At 44.3% G+C, this 21,780-nt stretch overlaps 1 protein-coding gene across 2 annotated transcripts in view; it reads left to right on the top strand.

The window, feature by feature from the left end:
* MNAT1 (MNAT1 component of CDK activating kinase) overlaps nucleotides 1–20,616 on the top strand; it is a 118,177-nt gene extending 97,561 nt beyond the window's left edge. The window contains exon 8 of one of the 2 annotated variants that reach the window (XM_064422959.1): nucleotides 19,485–20,616. In XM_064422959.1, coding sequence (XP_064279029.1) covers nucleotides 19,485–19,605 — 121 coding nt within the window. In that variant the 3' untranslated portion in view covers nucleotides 19,606–20,616. Of the gene's footprint in view, nucleotides 1–11,023; nucleotides 16,877–19,484 lie in introns of those variants that run through there. The other variant, XM_064422961.1, reaches the window with a different exon arrangement.
* The last annotated feature ends 1,164 nt before the right edge of the window (nucleotides 20,617–21,780 follow it).

Here is a 21,780-nt window from a genome sequence, read left to right as displayed (position 1 = left end):
CTTCAATCACATCAGCAGCCTGTCAGGGTGATGCACTGCTGCACCAGCTCACTGCAAACAGCAGCTTGATTCTGGTAGGAAAGAGATTTCATTGGGCCAAAGCCCCTTTCCCAACAGAGTGGCCGAGTGCCGTTGGTGTTTTACTTCAGAACAGGTCTGTGCCCAAAGAGAAGTGACATTTTCATCTGTGATGTGCTTCTCATTGCTGCTCAGGGACATAAAATCTGTGGAGACCTTGATGTTGTTTCTCAGTTATGCATCCAGTGAGTGCTCCCAGTCCCTGGCTGCCACCTGGGAGAGCTGCATTACTGGTCTGGCTGCTTTTAAGAGCTGATTACCAGGAAAGGCATTTCAGTAGAGAAGTGTTTTCATTCCTGCATTACCCACCATGCTGCTTTGTGTTCGTGTTTTAACTGGAGAACTGCATTAAGAATGTTGTGTGTGTTACCCTTCTCTTCTCTGCTGCCTTTAATTACGAGTTTTATACATTGATGTACAGCAAATATTAAATTGGAGCTAATGGGAGGTGAGTTTGGGCCTGAACTATAATGCCAATAAAATGTGATGAGAGCTGGCAATTGATTTATGATGCCAAAGAGTGGCATGATATGCTATCTAGTGACATCACATTGAATGGTGTTTCACAGAGCACTAATATTTTATGTAGCTTTAAGATAAAAGCTTGGTTATAACACTCAATGCATAAACATGCATCTGCCTGTTTATGGCTGTATGTTAAAGCAGTGGCCCACACTGTTTCTTACATTTCTTGTTACAGCAAGGAGCTTATGTATCTTAATAGTACGAGAAATTAAGCAGTTCAAGAGCACAGAGCAGGAAAAAGACCTACTTTAATTTTCTGCAGATGTTTCTGGTGATTGAAGACTAAAGCAGTTTCATAATGAAATAGCAAATTGCATGAAAGAGGTTAAACTTCAGTACAAAGCTAGGCTGTATTTTAATATTCCAGAGGAGTGTATACTAATAGAATAATCACTCACCTCTTGTCTTGCAGCTTTTGACTTGACATAGCCATGGAACTTCCCTTTAAAGCACACTAATTTCTATATAAGCTGTTTGATCTGTCAAGTAGGTGTAGGAGCTTGTGTCAGACTTGAAGAAGGGAGCAGATTCAACTCTGACAGATGATACAAATACAGTGAAGTTAATTGACTTTGCCAGGGGAGAAAATTCTTCCTCCTAATTATGTCAAATGCCAGACAACTTTCCAGAGGTGTGGAGAGAAACATGCCTAAAGGACAATACTGACACTGCTTTTCTAGTAGGTGCTTGCTCTGCTTTATTTTTATTTTAACTTTTTTATTATTTAAGCTTTCAAGGATAAAGCAATAAAATCGACTAGCTCAACTACCTCTTTGTTTGAGGATTCTCAGACCTCATAAATCCATTGCCCCTCTGTGGTCCTCAGGGTTTTCTGCCTGCTTTTGTGAAGATAAAAACTGGTGAAGCAGGGAAGTCTTGGGCTTCTTATTTTTCTGCCACTGTGAGGTGTTCTGCTCCTTTGGCTTCATAGTGGCATAATTTAAACTCTGTCAGAATCAACAGTTTTCTGTCACATTCTAAGATTTTAGTGTTTGGAAGGCAGAGGAGAGAACTGGGCTTTTGACTTTGTTTGCTGGTCCCATGTCAGACCTACAGCTTGTCTCATATATGAACCTCTGCAGTTTTGTGTTCCAGCACCACATGATTCTTTTACAGAAATTTCCTGTCGGTGGAGAAGGAGCCAGCAAAGCTGTCATGGTAGGGGATATGGCTTGGAGGAATAAAACTCCCCTTTTCTCCACTCTGACACCTTTCCCCTTCTCAGCCCCGTTTTTGTTTTCAGTTCATGGATTTTTCCACTGCAACTCATGATATGTGCCACTGCCAAGAGATGATAAATAAAATAAATAATAAAAGGGATTGATGTAGACAACTTTTTATTCTCTGTCACCTTCTTGTGAGGTTGTGAGGGACAGCACAGCACTGGTGGGCAGGTCATGCACAACCCTTCAGTTTTGTTTCACAGTGAAGGTAGACTCATTCCTTTGTGGCCCCAATCTACTGTATATCACTGGCCTTCTTGTTCAGTAACTCTTACAGCTCTTTCCAGAATATGTTGGTAAATCTGACAGTACTTTTATTTCATGTGGTTGGGTTTTTTGGTTTTTTATTGCTGGGTTTTGCCTAGGAACTTATAAAAGTGCCTAGGAACATAATTGCAAGTCCATCCCTAGACACTGTACAGCAGGTCAGAGGTGTGTGGAACAGTCCATACCTCAAGTGGAGGATTTTAAAAGAAAAAAGTTAAATAACGTGCAATGGTAGCAAACTGTCTCCCTTTTTTTCCTCCTGCACTTGACTCTCTTCCTGCTAAATGTGGCAATACTGTCAAAACTTCTCATTCTTTTGGCTTCTCCCTGTCAGTATAACTGTTCCAGACCTTTCAGTAGCCAAGAAATCCGTTCTGTTTGTGGGTTCCAAATTTTTACTCATCCTTGCATCTGGTTTTGTTGCCTTAAACCCCAGATACTTTCAGATTGACACAATATTGATCACAGTTGCATTTGGTTAAATTTGAGGTTAGTTTACATGAGTCACTGATGAAACTGCATGTGACACTTTTTTGGACATCGGGAATTCATTATCTTTAAAATTATTTTTGAGAAACTTCATTCAGCCACTAAATATACTTTTATTAAAACAAGGCCTTAGTATGTATAATTGAGATTTGGAATCATGGTGTTTGTTTTTTCACATTTCTTGGAGTGTGCTTTCAGTTTAGCTAAACTAAACACCATTCTATTTAGGGCATAATTTTAAGAATATTTTTGTAATTCTGGCAGCAAATGCTATGACATTATAATTATGCCATAAGCATTCAATGTTTATCCATCATAAACTGGCTGTAATCCCAGTTCTGGAAAACAGCTTTCTTGTTGCTCTAGATTCTTCAAGTGAAGGGGCATTTTTGTCTGCAGAAATGATTTTTTAAGGAAATCCACCATCCAATTTGGGTTAGTTACATACTAAAGCAGCTCAAGGAGAGAAGTCTGTCTCTCCCTCTAAAATCATAAATGATTTTTGAAGTTTTCTTGAAGGAAGTTCACTTTTAAGGACAAGTTGAACCAGCAGATACTGTTCAGAAACAGACTCAATTCTTGCATATATTAAAATATTGCACTCATTGAAGCACCTAAATTTAAAAAAGGGAACTGGTTAGACCAATACAATCCAATGTTGTTGACATCCCAGTAATTTGTGGGTTTGAAAGCCAAGCAGGACGCAGCGGTTCCCCCCAGGAGCCGTACTGGGAGCAGCACCCTGTTCTCTGCTGGCTGGCTGTGGAAGGAGTGCTCCCTCAGCAGCTTTGCAGCTGATGCAGAGCCCAGAGCTCGAGCACCAGATGGTTGTGCTGCCCTTCAGAGGGACCTCAGGGCTGGAGAAATGGTGTCACAGCAATCTCAGAGACACGCAGGGTGCTGCACCTGGGCTGGGACAGCCCCATGAGCCAGCACGGGCTGGGGGAGCAGCTCTGTGGAGAAGGGGCTGGAGCACCCCATGGTCACCAGGAGCCAGCAGCTGTCCTTGTGGGGGAGAAAAGCCACCAGCCCCCTGGCTGTGCCAGGCAGGGTCACCAGGAGCTCGAGGGAGGTGGGGATGCTTCCCTGCACTGCTGAGGGACACATCCAGAATGCTGGGTCCTGTCCTGGCATCCCTGGTGCCAGACATGGACATGCTGGAGCAAGTAGGGATTGGTGATGCTTCAGGTTTTAGCTTTTATATTTTTCAGATTCCATGCTGCTTTAGTGTGTAGTTCTGAGCTTCATATGAGGGGGTGGTGAGCTCTCTGCACAGAGTAGGGAGACAAAACAATTCCTTCTCTAGCTGGGGACCAAGGACAAAGGATCCCAATTTCAGGCCCAGGAGCAGAAACAACATGGACTGAAGAGAGAAAAACAAGAAGGATGGGACTTCATAACCTAAAGCTGTAATTGGACAATTAACTCCAATATGCAAATGGAGCAGAACTTATAAAAGTGAGATACCCTGTGAGCACTCATCCATTTTGTGACCATTTTGGGTGTAGCCCTGGCTGGGCTCTTGTGCTGCCCAAGGTGGATCCATTAAAACGTCTTAATAAATCCCTACTTTATTATTTAGCTCTGTCCAGCATCTGTTCTAGGTCAGCTTTCACAAGGCATCAGTTCAGTATCTGTTGTGTGAGGTGAAACTGAGGGAACCTTCCATCTGGAGAAGAAAGGGCTTGGAAGGACCTTGTTGGTGTGTGTAAAAACCTGATGGAGGCAGGGAGTGAAGGGGACAGAGCCAGGTGCTCCTCAGTGATCCCAGTGAGAGGACAAGGTGTCATGGACACAAATGGAAATACATGGAATTCCACTGGAATGCATTTGCTGTGAGGGAGGTCGAACACTGGGACAGGTTGTCCAGGTAGTTTGTGGAGTGTTCCTCCTTGCAGATACTAAAACTTGACTGGACAACCTGCCTGAGCTGATCCTGCTGAGCAGGGAGGCTGGACCAAGTGGGCTCCCTGTGTCCCTTCCAGCTTCAGCCTTCTCAGTGCCACTGTCCTGCTCTTACTGCATGGCAAGGTGAGAAAATTGCACTAAATAATCTCAGCAACAAGAGATGTAAAACGATACTTTAAAATAAAGAGATTATGTTTTTCAAATTGACAGCTTCTAGAGCAGAATTCATTAGGAAGTGTCTTTTTTGTTTGCAGGCTGCCTTTGTTATCTTAGTTTCTTCTTTCAAAGGTTGCTCCACCAGTTTCTAAAGTGGAGTGTTGGATGCTGAAGCTGGAGTTGCCATCAGTGTAGGCTTGGTAGCATGAAGTCAGTGGAGCTGCACTGGGGTGAGACATGAGGAGTGGTACAGCTGTGTCACCCTGACATTTCAGAGGTGGTCGAGTGTTAAGCTGCCTTTCTGTTCCTCTATCCCCCTGCCAATTGTCTTCTTTCACCACTGAGTTTAAACTCTGCAGGAAAAAATACTGGAGTACAAAGGTACATGTGCTCATAAAAAAAGAGCAAATTGTCAGCGTCCTGCTGCTCCCACTGGAATGGTCAGGATGCCATGCTCTCCCTTTCCTCCTCCTGGAGAGGGGTGGTTGGGTGGAGGGAGTGTGAGTCTGACCCAGTCCAGCTTTCCTTAGCTGTACTCTTAAACACCTTTCTCTAGCTCTTACTCAGGGTAAGATACTGAGCTTGGATAATGCCAACCAGATAGAAATTCAATTGTCTGTAGCAAACATAGCAAATGGCATCACTTTGTTGTAGCAAAGAGCAAAGTGTTTGTTGTGCCTTTGATCTCTAAAGTGCTCTGATGTGGTGAGGTCATGTTGAGGAAGCACTAACAGGCCTTTCCTTGATTTTGTATTTAACTTGATGTGAAAGGAAGAAGGGAAAATGGAATTGAATGTGTGCTTGTTGTGATAATTAATTTCAGTCAACAATCAGCTTGCTTTTCAAAGTTCCTGCACAGGACTTGGTATTGGAATGGGACATTGGAAAATGACTTTATTAGTTTTCATTGAAAATTAATATGTCTGTCAGCTTTCCAGTGCAGGGCTCATTTTGCTCTTCAGATCAGTTAGACTGCTGGCTTCCCTTTCAAAACAAATTTTCTTTATTGGTATATTTGTATGTCTCTTTAATCCTTCCAGTTACTGCTTCAGAAGATGTGGGAAGGGGAAGAACACTTGGTCCCTGAAGGTTGCTGTGAGCCAGTCACTGCTCGTATGAATGAAATATTTTCATACAGCATAAAACTTTATCTCAAAGAAAGTCTTGAGAAGTTAAAATAATGGTAAATGTTCTCTAGACTAACTCTTGCAAGGGCTAAATAGCCTGGCCTTGCTCCAGGAAGGCACTTAACAATGTGCTTAACTTTAAGCGCATTGAATATTCTTCCTGGCATGAGTGAAAAATCAATGAGGCTGCTCACATGCTTAAAATAAGACATGTGCTTAAGTGTCTTTCTGGACCTCAGCCAGAGCGTTCAGCCTGTGAGATGAGCTGAGTTCTAACTGTGGGCAAAAGCCAGTAGTGTTTCATTTTGCTTGTCTTGTGCCTTTCTGAAGAATGCATTGATATTGTCTGTGTTTATTTTAATTGGCCTCCATTTCCCATCTAAGCCCTACCAACTCCAAGGCACTGGGAGTAAAATAGATGTGCAACTTAGGGCTGTCAAACAGCTTGTCAGGGGCAGTACTTAGACTGTATATATTGCTCTAGAGCAGGAACTGAACTTCAGAAAAGCTGGGAAAAGATGAGGTGAAACATGATTGTTTTCTTTGGTAGCCAAGGTTTTAATACGGAGAGAAAATGAAGAGGAGAGAAGAGAAGGGCTGGTGACACGTAGCACCTTTTCAGTTAACATAGTTGCTTCTTAGGAAACATTAAAGAATGCAGACAGATGCATTAATAATCTGCTGGCAGTGGCTGTAGCCTTGGCAAGTCAGCTTTCCTACCTACTATTGATTTTTCTGACTCTCAGGCAGCAATTTGCAATGGGTGGTGTGATCCCTTGCCCTCAAAATGGGCAGAGAGAGGAGCTGTCACAGCCAAAATAATTTTTACTTTCTAACCAACCCCTCCTGTTTCTTCAACAGCATCTTTTCCTGCTTAGATGACAATTTCCACTGCTGACAACTGTGAATGATAAAATATGCTATATTTAGACACAAACAGCCTCCATGGCTAGAGGTGCAGAATAACCCTCCAGGATGCACTGAGCTCCGTGCTGGCACCAGCCAGCCCTGGGGAAGCACCCCTCAAGTGCTGTGAGTCTGGGGTGTTACTGGCTGGCAAGTGGAAAAGCAGTGCAGCCTTGGGCATCTCAGAGAAATCTTTGCTGTCAACTCAAACTTACACATCCAAGGAAGCAGAAATGTCATTCTGCTCCTGCTGCCTTTTGTTTTTCAGCATTTAGGCAGTGCTTGGCTTTTGCTTTCCCTCTCTGTGTTTGCAGCTTCCTCCTAACAGGGCAGGGGCACTTCTTTGTTTCCTTGTGGATTTGATTTGTAGAGGATGAGAGAGAAACTTGGAGCAGTTGGAAAGAGAGTGGTCAGAATAAAGGAAAAAGGAGCATTAGGTGTTTTTAAAAGGGTTAAATATGTAAAACTAGAAACAAGCAGTTGAATTTTGTATGTAGTTACAAAAGTGTTCCTGAAAATGCATCTCCACGAGGGAGCAGCTGCTATTTTTATCAGATCTTTCCCACATTGAGTCTGGAGCAGTTTTGAATGAGTTTGTTTGTAGGTGGTTTTCTTTCAGCTGCAGAAATTTGTTTGCAGAAATGTATAGCACTGCAGGCTGGGTTTCAAGTTTGCTTCAAGGTAACTCACAGTGTATGTTTTTATTGTGTTTTGTCCTAGTGGCCATTATTTCTTTAAGCAGTGAATTTCTTTTTAATTACATAAAAGCTTAAAGAATCACTTGTCAGATAGAGAATTTAATCTGAATTCAGTAAAATGTGATTAAAGGTTCAGGTTTAAAGGGTGTATTCACATTCTGGGATAGCTTAAATGGTGAAATAATGTGCACTAGGGATATCAGAGCCAGAATTAGAACTGGAAGAGTGGATGGAAAAGGGGATCTTAGAACTGTTTTGCTTTCAGCTGTTTTCCCCTTAGCTTTTCTAAAATCAAGCTCAAGTAGCTCTGTGAGTGTATCTATCTGCAGGTGTCTTCAATGTGACAGAGCCTTCTGCCACCTAGTGTTACTGGGAGCTCTCCTCAGCAGGAGAATTTGTTAAATGTCATTTTCATTAGCAATCCCCACTGATTTCTGGGCACTTTCTGTGAATGTTTCAAAAGGCACTTTCTGCAGCAGTTTCAGAATCAGTTCAGTCAGTAGGCACAACTTCTTTGCAGACAGATTTTGGGGATGCAGTTTGCAAGTTGAGTTGAGTGGTTAACGAATAATCCATGGAGAATTTCAGCAGTTGTGGATGTCACTGCTCTGTAACAACTCTGTTGGTATTTTCTCTTCCAAGTGAAACTAAGGGGTTCTGCCTAACTCGGCACACTCCTGTTGGATATCTGTGCTTCTTCTGTTTCAGGATATTGGATTAGACTGAAAGCAACAGAAAACTAAAATTAATTCAAGAAAAATCATATTAAAAATGATTCAATTTAGACACTTAACTCATTGTCTTTTTAGAAGAGTAAAATGATGATCTCCTATCGTCACTGCATTTTTCCCCTCTAGAAATTCTACCAGGGCACAATAGAGAAGGACAATAAAATCCAGAGAATTTCACCCAGATTTCACAATAGAATTGTTAAGCTGTTAAAACAGAGAAATAGCCTTAATGATGCTTTATATTTAAGCCAAATAAAAACAGCTCCTACCATATGCTGACAGATAGGAGGAAATTGCCTAGGATTGAAGGAGTGGTTTTCTTCCCTTCATTCCCCTGTAAAAAATATTTTCATGAGAACAGAGCAACTTTTCCCTCCTGCCCCACCTGTGGGAGCTGTGACTGCCCCGTGCCAGTGCAGCTCCTTTGCAGGGGGGTTTGAGAGCTCAGCCCAAAGGCTGCTCCTGCCTGGGGCAGATGTTTCTCATCCTTCCCCCATCCCTGGTGCTGAGCAGAAGTCTCTCCCCGAGCTCCTGTCCTCTTTGCTCCCTCCCACCTCTCCCAGGCCTTCCTGGCTGAGAGCTGTAAACCTGATCTCAGCATCAGCCTGAAATGCTGACCTGAACCTGAGGAGGCTGAGGGGCTCCTGCATTAGAGCACAAGTCAGCTGCAAGGGAAAGCCACCTGATTTTCACCTTCTTTTGACCTGAACCATCTCATCTTCTTTAAATACTGTCATTCAAACTGCAATGTTTGCTTTCAACAATTACACTTTCCACATTTTGCCTAAAGAAAATAACTTTGGGTTCTTATTATCTGAAATGAATAACCAAGAGTTCATGGTTTTTCGTTTGAGATAATTGTTAGGTTTGGCAGCTTACTTATCTGATCAGTATCAGCAGCTGAAAACCCTCTAGAAATGCTTGTGCTATTTTGTTTGAGTCATATTAAACTGGAATTGCTGTATGATGTGAATTCATTGCTACTGGGTTAGAACAGAGGATGCTGTGTCACAGTGAAAACAGAACTGACTTTCTGCCTGGGGAAACTATTTCAAAACTGAGGTTATAACCACTTTTTCTGTGTTCATATGACTTTTTTCTGTCAGCAGTGATTTGGGGGCAAAGACTGTTGCCATGCCTGATACATGAGTCATCCAGGGGCTCTGTTCTTCCCTGCTAGGACTAAAGCAAGTCCTTAAATGCAAGAAAAACTTCAAAAGCATTGGGCCACTTCATTTTCCAGCCTTGGGCATGAAATCCAGGTCCAGCTCCTGGGGCTGAAATCCCTCCTGTCTGCTTGGAGCCACCCTGGGCTCTGCAGCTGTGTCCTGAGCTAGTGGGTGGCATCCCTGTGTCCATGGCAGGGGGTTGGAACTGCCTCATCTTAAATGTCTCTTCCATCCCAAATCACTCTGTGATTCTGTGATACAATCACAACTGTCCTCCTCTGTTGCCTCAGAACTGAGCATCAAGCAAAATGTGCTAAAAAGAAGGAGAAAAAAGCGTCTGTGCATCTCCAGCCTCCTTCTGTAGGTGTTCCTGACTGAGTGCTCTGTTCAGAGAGGGCTCCCTTTGCCTGCAGATGCAGGATTTACATGGAAGCTGGAGGAACCTCTTTCATGTAGCTCTCCCAAAGCCCCAGTTCATCAATATGGATCTCTGGCTGTGTGCTGGGGGATTCATGGTGCTCAGTGGGGTGTGTGGAACACGGAAAAATGGCAGAGCAGGAGGAACAGGAGGGAATTTTTATCCTAAAAGAAGAGTTTGTGTGTCCAAAAGAACTGTCTTTCAGAATAAAAGCTGTGTTCTCCCTTCTTGCCTGCAGAAGGGATGCTGTATTCCCAGAGTCCAGCCCAGGGAAGAGGAGACACAGTGGTATCTTTAAAACTGAACTTGCCCTATCCTTACATAAAAAAGATAAGTCTTGACTTGGGTAGAAAATTACAGAACAGTTGTTAACTTCCTCAGAGTTCTATATTTAAATACATCCATGTTCTTCTTGGGCCCTTTGTCCTAAACACAGTGTGTGGGAGGAAGAGTGGAGTTGGAGGACAGAGGGAAAGATGAAGAATTTGGAGATCAGTCTATGCCAGAACATTTCCACAACACGTTAAAAAGAGAGCTGCTTTGCAGTTACAGCAATGGTGGCTTAATGGTTGTTTTACCCACTGAAAAGAAAAAAAAAAAATCCACTGTCACAGCTGAGAAAAGGCCCTTGTGTTCAATGACATTCCTCCCAGGGTCAAGCACGAGCAGAGCCTGATTTAGTCAGGGAATAATTGCAGCTGCAGCTCTGCAGTGCTGCAGTGCAATGCATGCCAGTCCTGCAGTGCTGTGCAGCCTGGGCACTGCAGTGTCCTTGTGCTCTGTGGGGCACCAAGGGCTGCTCAGCTGCTGCACCTGCAGCTGTTGGGGATTGGTGCTGTGATGGGCAGGAAGAATGATGTGCTGAACTTCAGGGTATTAGAAGGTTAATTAATTACTTTAATTCATTAATATTATATATTTATAAGTAATAGTAGAATAGAATAGAATAGACCGTATATATAAAATAGAATATGTATAATATAATATATAACACAATAATATGTTTTATATTATAATATATAATTCTGTATTATAATATAGAATATAGTATATCTTTATAAATTATAATTAATTTATAATCAAGTTATAACATACTATATGAATTAGTTTATAATGTATAATATATTATATCTTCATAATTTATAATAATTTATAATTAATTATAGTATATTTTACTATAACTATAATACAGAATATTACACTAACAAGAACTATCACTAACTAACTAACAAATGACTGTCTCCAGACTGACATCCACACAGCTTGGACCTGATAGGCTAATTAGCATAAATAATCTCTACTAGAATTCAATTACTAAATTCTTTCAGGTAAACAAGCTTCCCAACACATTCCCCATGTGCAAGCAGCAGGAGCAGCAAATGAGAAAAGAGCTGTTTCCATCACCCTTCTCTCCGCTCAGAGGGCACGTGAACACCACACTGGTGTGTGAGCACTTTCTGTGGGGCTGAGTGATTTACTGGATGTGGAAGTGCAGCCCTGGAAACCCGAGCGAGGGAGGATGCCCTGGGCCGGGGCTGGCGGGTGTTGAGAGCACGGACAGCTGGCGGGTGACCTCGGGACGATGACAAATGGGCCACCAGGTGCCCCCGCCCGTGCCAGCCCCTCCGCGCTTACGGAAGTCACTGGCGCTGAAGGAAGGCTTCCTGTGAGCAAGGCTTCTGGAAATAAACACTCACCTCTTGTTACAGCTGGGTGCGTGGGGGTGAGGAATCCGAGGAGCTCTCTGCGGAAGGAGTTGAAGCAGAAATCCTTGCAGTTTAAAGGGAAAAAAGAATTCATCCGAATGGTAGTGGCTGTGCGTATTTTGGAGCTGGCAGGAATGTGTGGTGTGGAGATGAGTGGGTGAGCAACAAGAAGGAAACTGTTTACACAGCACAGTCAGTGGTGGCTCTTCTCTGACGTGTGTGGAGCCATCAAACAACAAAATATTTTACTGGGAGGAAAGTGGGATGTGAGGAAGCCCCCCAACAACTGAAGAAAAAGAAGCCAGCATAGAATTTATATCAAATATCCTCTATAGAGCCGAAACATGTGACCAGAAAGAACTTGCATAGCCTTTAGTTTTCCTTTGCTTGCAAAGGATTCGTGTATTTGCAGGTTCTGCTTTCCATTTCCTGTTTTTATTTTGAAATAGGCAGTTGTGTGCTAAAATGAGGAGAACTTCCAGATAATCCTTGTCTTGAATCCACCCTGCAGCAGCACAGAAACCTGAAACCCATGTTGCCTCAGACCTGCTAGGGTATGCTTCCTTCTTAGGGTTCCTTAGTGGGGTTGTGATGTACTTTAGAAGCTTCAGGGCTGTTTGTTTTCTTGTTTCTTTTCAGCTAAAAAATCCCCAACAAAACAAGATGATCTCTGTCATCACTTTAGCTTTTGAAACTGTGTTCAAGAGTTCCCACATTAGCTTGGAATCACTGAGTGCTCCAAAGACAGCATTGCCTGCTCTCTTGCACTGGTATTCACATTTTCTAAGGCTGGAACTGTTATATCCCGTCTGAAGTGATGCTGCATGATCAAATGTTAAGGGAAGTTGATTAAATGTAGCATCTGATTATTATCAAAGGGAATGTGCAGACACCCACTGTGAATGGTGGGCTCGTATGAGGGGCAAAATGTGTTTCTCAAACATGCACTGGATTTACACATGGGAATTCTTGTTGAATGTGAATCTCTACCTTGGATAACTCTTCAGTGAAAAGATGAGGTTTATTTAACTTGTTAACGCTTGTAACATCTCCAGGTGTAATGGGATTTACAGCTCCTTTTGAAGATGGAAATAGGTCAGCTTGCACCATTTAAGGGGTTTATGTCCCATTTCAAAGTAGTTTTTATATCTATGGGTTACAGTGCTTTAAGTTGATAGTCTCAAAATCTGTGGTCCATTGTACTTGGAGTTTACAGACTTTTCTCCATGGAATAGTTGTATTGAGGTGGTGCCTTCTTGGGTAGGGCCCTGCAGTGGGACTGGGATTGTCCAAACCTCTTTTTTTGGCAGGTCCTGGCCCAGGGCTGCATCCAGCCTGCAGCAGAGGAAATGTGCAAAATGCATATCAGGGCAGAGGAGTACAAAGCTTCCTTTATTCTATAAAACCTTTTTCATCGTTAGTTTCCTGTCTTTACACTTTAAAACATCCACTTCTTTTAAAATTATATCAGTTTCTGGGAGGCGGAAGGCATTTCTCCTTTTCCTTTGATCTCAATTTCTCTGTAGCTTTTCATCTTACCTCAAGGCAACAGCACTGGCTTCTCAGTTACTCCAAAAGCAAATGTTTATGTGTTAAATAAATACAAGTACCTGAGTCTGGTCTCACATCTATTTAAAAACCAGGGCAGCAGTAGAATTGCAGTACTGGGAAAATGCTGGAGAACCAGGTGCTCTCTAAAACTTTTCTTCCTTTAAAACTCTTTTTCTGCCAGTAGAAGAGCTGGGTATTTTATGAGGAGCACTGAGGGTATATTTTGATGTAGCTGTCATAAAGAAATTTCCCTCCATTCCACTCCCCAATGGATTAGCTTTTCAGTGGAAATGGTTGGCTCTGGATTTCATCACAAAAAGAGGAAGTTTTTAGGGAAAGTAGTATGGGAAATCTGAGTCTGTTCTCTTCCCCACCCAGGAGGGCTTCTGTGACTTTGGGTCTTGGCATTTAAAGGTTTTTCTACTCCAAGGTTCACAACTGCACTCACCAGTTCAGAAGTAATCTGTATTAAATTCTGAGATGGGACACTAGATAAATCTTACAGGTCATGTATGGGTTTTACCTTTAACAGAGCAAACAGTTTATGTGAAACATCACATTAAAGTGCTGTAGTTTTTATGTTAAACCCTCAGAAACTCCTTTATTGGTCACTGCAGCAGCTGACTGGGAGAGAGCTCTGAGCCCCAGGGTGCTGCTGGGTCCCTGTTGCAGCAGGACTCTGGAGGCTTTGGGTTTCCAGGACCCAAAAGGTTTGCCCTTCATATAAAAGACATTATGAGGGAGAAGAGGATGGGGGAATAACTCAGCACTAATTTCTACCTTTGGAGTCAGAACTGGCTTTATCAGCAGCAGCTGTTTCATACCTAATATCACATTTTGAGGGGTTTTTTTGCCTCTTTCAGTGTCTGGTAGCAGAGCTCTATCCTGTTCCATCTTAGCTGAGGTGTTCTGCAGCAGACCTGCTTTGTTTTAATTTTAAAGTACTTTGTTTCACCACATGCCATTTATACACTTTCCTGCCCTGAGAAAACTCTCACAGTGTTTAAAACAAATTGCTGTTTAGAAAAAGCAGATGGAAGAGGTTAAAAAGAAGCACTAGGAGTCCTATATTTCTTCTATTGATTTGCTGGGCTGGGGCATTTCCTGTCTTTTCTACTGGGAAAGTTTATTTCTGGTAGAATAGAGCTCTTCACTCAGAAAACCTAAAAGTTCTAGGAGCTTAAACTCATAATTATATTTTCTTCTTAATCCTTAACTGTAACAAAAAGAGATCCATTAGAGACAGAAGGCATCTGCTTTTGCAGAATTTATTGCAAGATGAAGGCACTGAATTTCCTTGCTGGAAATCAGAATTGTGATGAGTAAGCAATGGTTCTGCAGCAGGTTCCTGGGGCAGGGGTGAGAGAAATGGGCTGAGCAAGTTTGTGGTGTGGAGAAGGGTCTGGCATTCATCTGACACCTCAGAGAGCACTTTCTGCTCAGAAAGCAGCACAGGGTTATTAATAATAACAAACCAGCCTGGCTTACTAAGCTGAATGTGCCCAGCACTGCTGTCTGCAGGTGGGATTGCTGGTGCTGCAGGGGTGCTGCCTGTGCTGCATCACTGTCTTTGGCAGGAATTTTTAGTAGCCAAAACTCTGTTGTGCTATTTAAAGTGACTTTTCCTTGTACCCCTGCACTATGGACTGTGTTCAGTCTTGTAAGGTGCCATAATTTGGGTGAAAATGTATTTTTTGTCTATTTGAACTTCATCATGCTTAGCCCTGTTTTGACATCCACACTTAATGCTGCAATTGCATACAGAGAAACATTGAAAAATACCCCAAACAAATACCAGAGCTCCTTCAGTGACTGCACTACGAAATAGATTTTCTCCCATTTTTCTGTGTGGTCTGGAGGGTGGAGGAGAGGAGTGGCAGGTGGCAGGGCTGGCAGTGTGACCTCGGGCAAGGAGGGATTGGGCTGGGCTCATGAGGAGCTCAGGGCTGCTCTGAACTGGAATTCTGTGTCAGAACAGGCTGTGGTGGCTGGGCTTCAGCAGGAACCTCTGATACCAGTCACAGCTGGTGGGTTTAACATCTAAATACACTCTTACTGCCCAAATAGTGTCTGCTAAAATGGATGAAAAGCTGTTTGTTTGGTTTTTGTTTTAATTTGAAGATCGGGCTTGTAGCTGCTCCCTGGAATGATGAATTGCTGTTCTGGGTTTGAGTAGCAGCTTTGTGCCTTGTGTTTTTGCCCTGCCTCAGTCAAATTAGTCTGAGAGAGGGAGAGCCACACCATACTTGAATAGCACCAATGCATTTCCTGGGGCTGTTCAGTGGAGAACAGCAATGAGCTGTGCTCCTTTTATAAACAAATTCTGTTTGGCTGCAGGGACCCACTGAGGGAGAGCTGACTGCTTCAGAGGAAAGCAGAGCTGAGCAGAGGAGCTCAGTTTGTACCTGCTCAGGGGTAGAGGGTAACCAGGCCACACATTCCTCAGCAGAAGGCAGACACAGCCCAGTTCCTTCTGTGCCTCTCTCCTGTGATGAGACCCAGTCCCTGCAGCTCCCTCTGAGTTACCCAGCAATAGCTCATCCTAGGATTGGTAAATCCAGTGAAAATCCTGCCTCCAGAACAGCTCAGGAATGCTGCAGCCTATGCTACTGCCTTCCTAATGCTTCACACAGTGGAGTATTTTGCTTGCTTTATGCAACCACTGTTTATTATTTAAATGATGAATCTGGAAAATTTCCCAGATCTAATGTCTGCCCCATTGCTTTATGTCTTGGATACTGCAGATAATCAGATGAGCAGTAAATCTACTCTGTGGAATAGAATTAATTTTTTTTTTCACTGTCAAACAACTTGTGAATGATTTTTCTTTTCTTCACTCCCATAAAGTACCTAATAAGTAAAAAAAAACCCAAAACTGTATGGCAAATACAGAGTTATTCCATATGTATCTCTGCGTGGTGCATCTGCAGAAGCACCCCTGGGAGTGGATTTATCTTGGGTAGCAGGAAAGAGTGTGTGAAATAATCCCTAGCACTGGTACTTTCAGTTGGGTGGGTGAAGGGACATACTGTGGGGTGGTTTGGGCTTGTTGGTTGTATGTTTGGTTCTTTTTGTTTGTTTAGGTGGGGGTTTTTAGCTTTGTTTGGTTTCTGGTTGCTGTTTATTTTAGCCAGGTTTGATTGTGCTGTTTCTCCATTCTCTCTGATTGTTTCTGACGTCTTTCCTGAATTTCCCTGGAACAAGACCACCCTGCTGAGCAGGGAGGGGATGTTTGCCAGTGGCCCTGGGTGTTGCTGAGCTGCTCTTGGGTCCTCTGGCTCTCAGCAGCAGCAGTGCCAGGGGCTCTGGGGCTCCTGGGAGGGCACGGGGGGCTCACATCTGCTGCCACTCTGAGCCCACGTGGCTCTCCACAGTCCTGTGTGAAGTGACACAGCCTTGGGAGAAGAGAAAACATGAAGAAAACTCCCTCCCAGGAACAGTCAGCTTGATTCTGAGCCTCCACACCGAGTGTGAATTACACCTCTTTCCTTGAAAACAGGAGGGGATTTTTGGGTTTTTTTTTTTCCTCCCACCCCCTCCATGGTGATGAGAAACTGAAGGTCAGGAATGAGCCCCCCAAGGCTCATGAAGAACAAAATACGACGTGTTTTAACTGATGTGAAAGCTTAATGGGGAAGATCAACATCCAAAGGCTGCAGCCAAGGAAAGGGGGCTTGTTTGGGCACAGCCTGAAGCAGAGCGTAGGCATTGCTGGGAATGGGAAGTGTGAAATGCTGGGGCAGGGAACACACAGCCCTTTAGCCCTGCTCAAAAATAATAGTGCTTTTTTTAACTTCAGAGTTTAGTCTGCCCTCAGTAAAAACAAGTTACATTAAAAAACTGCGCACCAGAAAAAGCAAACCTCTTTTTCCTGGTCTCTGCTTATAAGATTTACAGGTACTTAAAATAAACCTATGAAAAACAGACCCAGTGTGCTGGAATTTGCTAACTAGTGAGAGCAATTACCTCCAGGTCCCAAGACCTAACGGAGCTCGGCTTTTTGGAAATAAAACTTGGCAAGCACTTCTTCCTGCTGCTGTTGTAAAGGTGTACATGAAAAGATGTGCTGACCTCTGCCAGAAACCCCAGGAATCCAGTTCAGAGAGATTCTCCTGTGGAGGGGATGGCTGGAATCAGGCAGCACAGATGGGGACGGGTGTGGAGAGCAGCTAAAACCATTCGCTTCTCATTGTGTGGCTTCAGCGTGGCAGATTCTTTGCAATTGCCTGGTGTACCACAGTAATTAAATGGGTCAAGAGCAGTAAGTTCAGATACTTAACAAGAAAATAAAGACCTCACTTGACAGCCAGCAGCGGGGCCGTGCTTGTTTCACAGGAGTAAGGAGAATTAGGGCAGGTTGTGCTGTAAAAGTCGATGGGAGCCTTTTTGGCAATGATTTTGTATTGCTTCAGAGATCACCTCCCAATTAACTACAAGTGCTGCAGTGGCTGGAAGTCAGGTTGTCTTATGAAACTAATGCTCCAATTTCAGATGTCCTAGAAAAGGGGAAACAATAGACTCTGTTTTTCTCCTTTCAGTGATATATAAGTAAGGGAAGATAAGAAAAGTAATGAGAAAGACACAGCCAACCTTTGTTAATATTGAAATGTAAAATACTCCCATTTTCACTGGACTGTTTCATGCATGAGGGGAAAATGAAGTTGTGCAATGAAATAAACATGATAGAAGTGAAATCCAAGATGGGAACTGATTTTTGTAAGACTTTCTGTTTTGGAGGGTAGAGGTAGTTTCACACCAGCATTTTGTAGGAAATTATTTGTTATTCTCAGTGCCCATCATTCCTGGCTGGGGAAGGAGCTCCTGTTTCCCACAGCAGTTTTAAAAGTCCTTTGGGAAGGATGAGATCTTCCTCCTAAAATATTAAGGGACAAGTAACAAGAATGTAAAAAAAAAAACAAAAAACCATAAAATGTGTTGTGCCACAAATGAGGAGCTTTCTGCAGACCACCTCCCCTTGCAAATTAAGAGATGGCACCAGCTTTGTTGCTGTGTTTGTAGATTCTTTTGGGCTGAGCACTATTAAAAGGGTTTATTTTATTATTACTTTGTGCTCTCCTGTCTGTGTCTGTGCTGATGGGAACCAATGTCTGGCAATGAGAGCCAGATTCTGTCACAACTTGGTGCAAAACACCTCAACTCAGTCACAGGAGGTAAATTCAGTCTCAGCTTCAGCATCTCACCAAGAATCCCTCAGACGCATTGCTCATGTCTGTGCATTGTGGTTATTAGGTGCAAGAAATACAGTTTTTAAAACTGTAATTAATCATTTCTCAGTAATCTCTTTTTCTATGCTTTTATGGCATCAATGGGTATGACTGTTTATTATGTCTTACCTATAAAATCTGACCTGTTTTATATACTCTTTATGGAAACAGTGTACAGTCATAAATTAAAAGATGCAACTGTTTTGGATATTTTACTGGTGGTCCTGTATTTTCCTGCCAAAAGTGCAGCTGTTTTAGGTTTCTTGGGATAACATTATAAAAGGCTGTGTGCGTTTTGCAAGTTTATGCTTGGATTGCCAAGCCAGAGGTGGAATGACTCAACCTTCCCAGGAGCAACATGTACCAAGTGAGGAATCAAAACAGCGGCTGAAGCGCCCCTGTGGAAAGCTCTTGGTGTTTATGGGGCTGTGTCTGGTGGTCAGGATGGGAGATGGTTCCCATGCTGCTCCTGCTGGGCTCTGATCTGTCTGTCTGAAGGGGTTTTGGTGCAGAACTGGTGGGGAATCTGCCTTGTACTTGTCTCATGGGCTGCAAGAGCTGTGGGGTTACGAAGCCATCCTTTAGCAGGAGCTCTGGGTGTGTGGCTGGGGTGGAGCCCTTGGAAGGAGCCAAGGGGAGCCAAGGGTGGCAGTGCCAGCACAGGCAGCGTGTCTGTGTTTCCATGCCAGCTCCTGCTCCCATGTCAGCTCGTGTTTCCATGTCAACTCAACGCTCTGCAAGGTTTGGGGTAGAATTAGATGGTTCTGCAAATGGGTGATGATGCTTAATTAATGGGGAAGTTTAGAACCTTCTTTAGCCAAAATGATGGTGGCCTCCCACAGATGTGACTCCCAGGGTCAGTGGGCTCCAGGCACAGGTGAGAAGCAAAGGAAGCTCAGCCCTGTGGTCATCAGAGCAACCAGCACAGTCAGCCTCGGGGAGTGTCTGGCATTAAGTGGCAGAGCTGAAACCTTCCTGTTCCTGTGGGAGTGCAGGAAAGCTTCTGGTGGTGTCCTTGTCTTGGCAGGCCCTGTGGGATGGGGAAATGAGCCACCCCCAGAGTGGGCACAGAGAACACAAACCCCTGGGTGCCCTTAGCCCCATGCCCCCAGAGCGCTGTTTGGGGCAGCCTGCCTGAAGGTGTGTGTCATTGCTTTAACTCAGGAAGTTTTATCCTGATGTGGGCAGTGGGCAGCTCCATCTCTTTGCTTTCTCCTAGAAAGCAGCCTCAGCCTCGCTGTCCCGTGAGCTGCAGGGGTGTCTGCTGTGTTTCCTCTGCTCTGAAATGATGTTGCTCTTTGCTGCAGGTACCTCACCCACGTTCGAGCCGCCTCTCCGCAGGACCTGGCTGGGGGCTACACGTCCTCCCTGGCTTGTCACCGGGCCCTGCAGGACGCGTTCAGCGGGCTCTTCTGGCACCCCAGCTAGCCAGGGACAGCAGCCTGTGACCCAGGACAGCCAGCGGGGCGAGGAGTGACCCGGGGCAGCACCGCCGCTCGCTGCTCCGCGCACCCTCTGCTGCGTGTGAGAAACAGGGAAAAACCAAACCCCCTCTGCTCCAGAGCTTCCTAAAATGGTAGATACATTCTTGTGGAGGGGGAAACTCGTCAGTCATGTGGCACTTTGCTGAGGGAGGCTGAAGCAATAAGCCACATCTAATGGAAGATGTGAATAACTCAGCTGTGTATGTTTGAGGCTTAAAGAAATACACTTGTAAATTTTTTTTTCAATAAAGCCAGACTTTAATAAAGTTTGTGGTTTTACTCTTATTGCAGGGTTTTATTTGCACAAGCATTTAAATGCCATTTTGATTATAACATTTAGTGTCAATATTCAAGCCTGCATTTTCTTCCCATAAAGCTAGTTTTCCCAGTTTAGACAAGTGGGTTTTTCCTCCTGCCAGCTGGATGAGACAAAAAACTCTGGAAATATGCTGACACAGCTCTTGTGTGGGATCCTTCCTCTGTGTGCCACTTGGTTCTTACCTTTGCTTGGAAAAAAAGCTTTAGCTCAAGGTCTTTCAGCTGAGGTGCTGTAAAAGCAGTCTAAGAAACCTCGATACAAGGTGAAGTCACTGAAGTAGCCAAAATTGTGGGGTTCCCTTTTGGGGTTTGTTTGTTTTGCTTTGCTTTTGTATGTTTGCTTTTTCCTCTTTCTCTCAATTTGCAACGTTTTTGTGATAAACTCAGGAGTTTCTTTAGGTGGGAACTCAGGAGTTTCTTTGGGGATGATCCTGCCACCTGATGTGATCCTTTTTGTATTCCTTGCCTGCTCCTTGTAACGGAGCTGTGACCAACTGCAGGAGGTGGAAGCTGCTGAGGACAGCCACCTTGGCCATGTTTTACAGGCCACCTGCTCATAGCTGTTGAATCCTGTTCTGAGGAGTGCACTAGATGGATGTATTTTTCTATGCTGTAATAAAGAGAAGAATGAGATCTATTCCAGACTTGGTGTTTTGTTATTAAAGAAACTGGGGGAAGATGGCAAAATTTCCACTGCCCTTTGAAATCCCCCTGGTTGTGCCCAGAACAGCTGCACACAAGGAATGTTACTGAAGGCAGAGGTAAGGAGATCAGATCCTTCCCTCCTCTGTTCTCCTTTCTCCCCTCTCCCAGGCTCACCCAGACTGGCAAAGATGCACCTCACCAGTGATCTCTTCATATTCACTTTGGAAAGCCCCAGGTCATATGAATGTCCCACGCCTTAATGAATGCAGAACTGCCTATGCATATTAATATTTATAATTTCAATACACTCATTAACTTGTGTGTAGCTTTGCTATTATTTATTATGTCATTTCTTGTACACAGAACTGGCAGCTGCACAGAAAGCTGGAAAACCCCTGGTTATGAGCATAGTGAGGTATCTGCTAGACTGGTATCTGAAGTTATGCTGCTGGAATAACACTGGCCTTCAGTCCTTCAGGGGAAAAAACTTTTACCAGTTCAACTCCTTCCCCGCCCTGGGACCCTTTAGCGAAAATCAGAGTTACATATTTTACAGGCTTGGCCCAGAAACAGTGATCCAAGCCTGGTTTGGGCTGGTGCAGTGGTGCCAAGCCCTGAACTGGGGCTGTGGTGCAGTGTGAGGTCACAGGGACCCAGTCTGTGTCAGGCAGGATCCCAGGGTGGCTGCACCATTCCAGAGTGGTGGAGGAACTTATCACTCCAGCAGTGTTTGTGGGGGGCCCCGGAGAACAGGAGCTGCCTTCAGATGTTTCTGGAAAGGGGGAGGGCAGCAGCTGGAGAGCAGCAGAGGTGTCAGGAGAGGGACAGAACCCCAGCACAGCCATGCCTGGAGCAGAGCCCTCGCAGGCTGGAGCTGCAGGGTGGTGGTGGAGGCTGAGCAGGAGTGCTGGGGCTCGGGGCAGGCCAGGGAGGAACAGGACAGGCTCCCTGGGGATTGATAAATGAGAGCCTGCAGGAACCCGGCCACGCAGCCAAGGGAAGGAAAGGCCGGCACACGGAGCCACCAGCAAAACAAATCCGTGGCCCTTGGTGGTGCTTGGGTGAGAACCAAAAATGCAGCAGGCTCAGGGCTGGGGCCACAGCAGCAGGGCCAGGAGGGTGACAGACATCTGGTTGCTGGGCGTGAGCTCAGAGC

Source organism: Passer domesticus, chromosome 6, assembly GCF_036417665.1.
Source record: "Passer domesticus isolate bPasDom1 chromosome 6, bPasDom1.hap1, whole genome shotgun sequence".
Taxonomy (NCBI): domain Eukaryota; kingdom Metazoa; phylum Chordata; class Aves; order Passeriformes; family Passeridae; genus Passer; species Passer domesticus.
The sequence above is the reverse complement of the archived record's forward strand: the minus strand, read 5'-3'. Positions and strand labels throughout refer to the sequence as shown.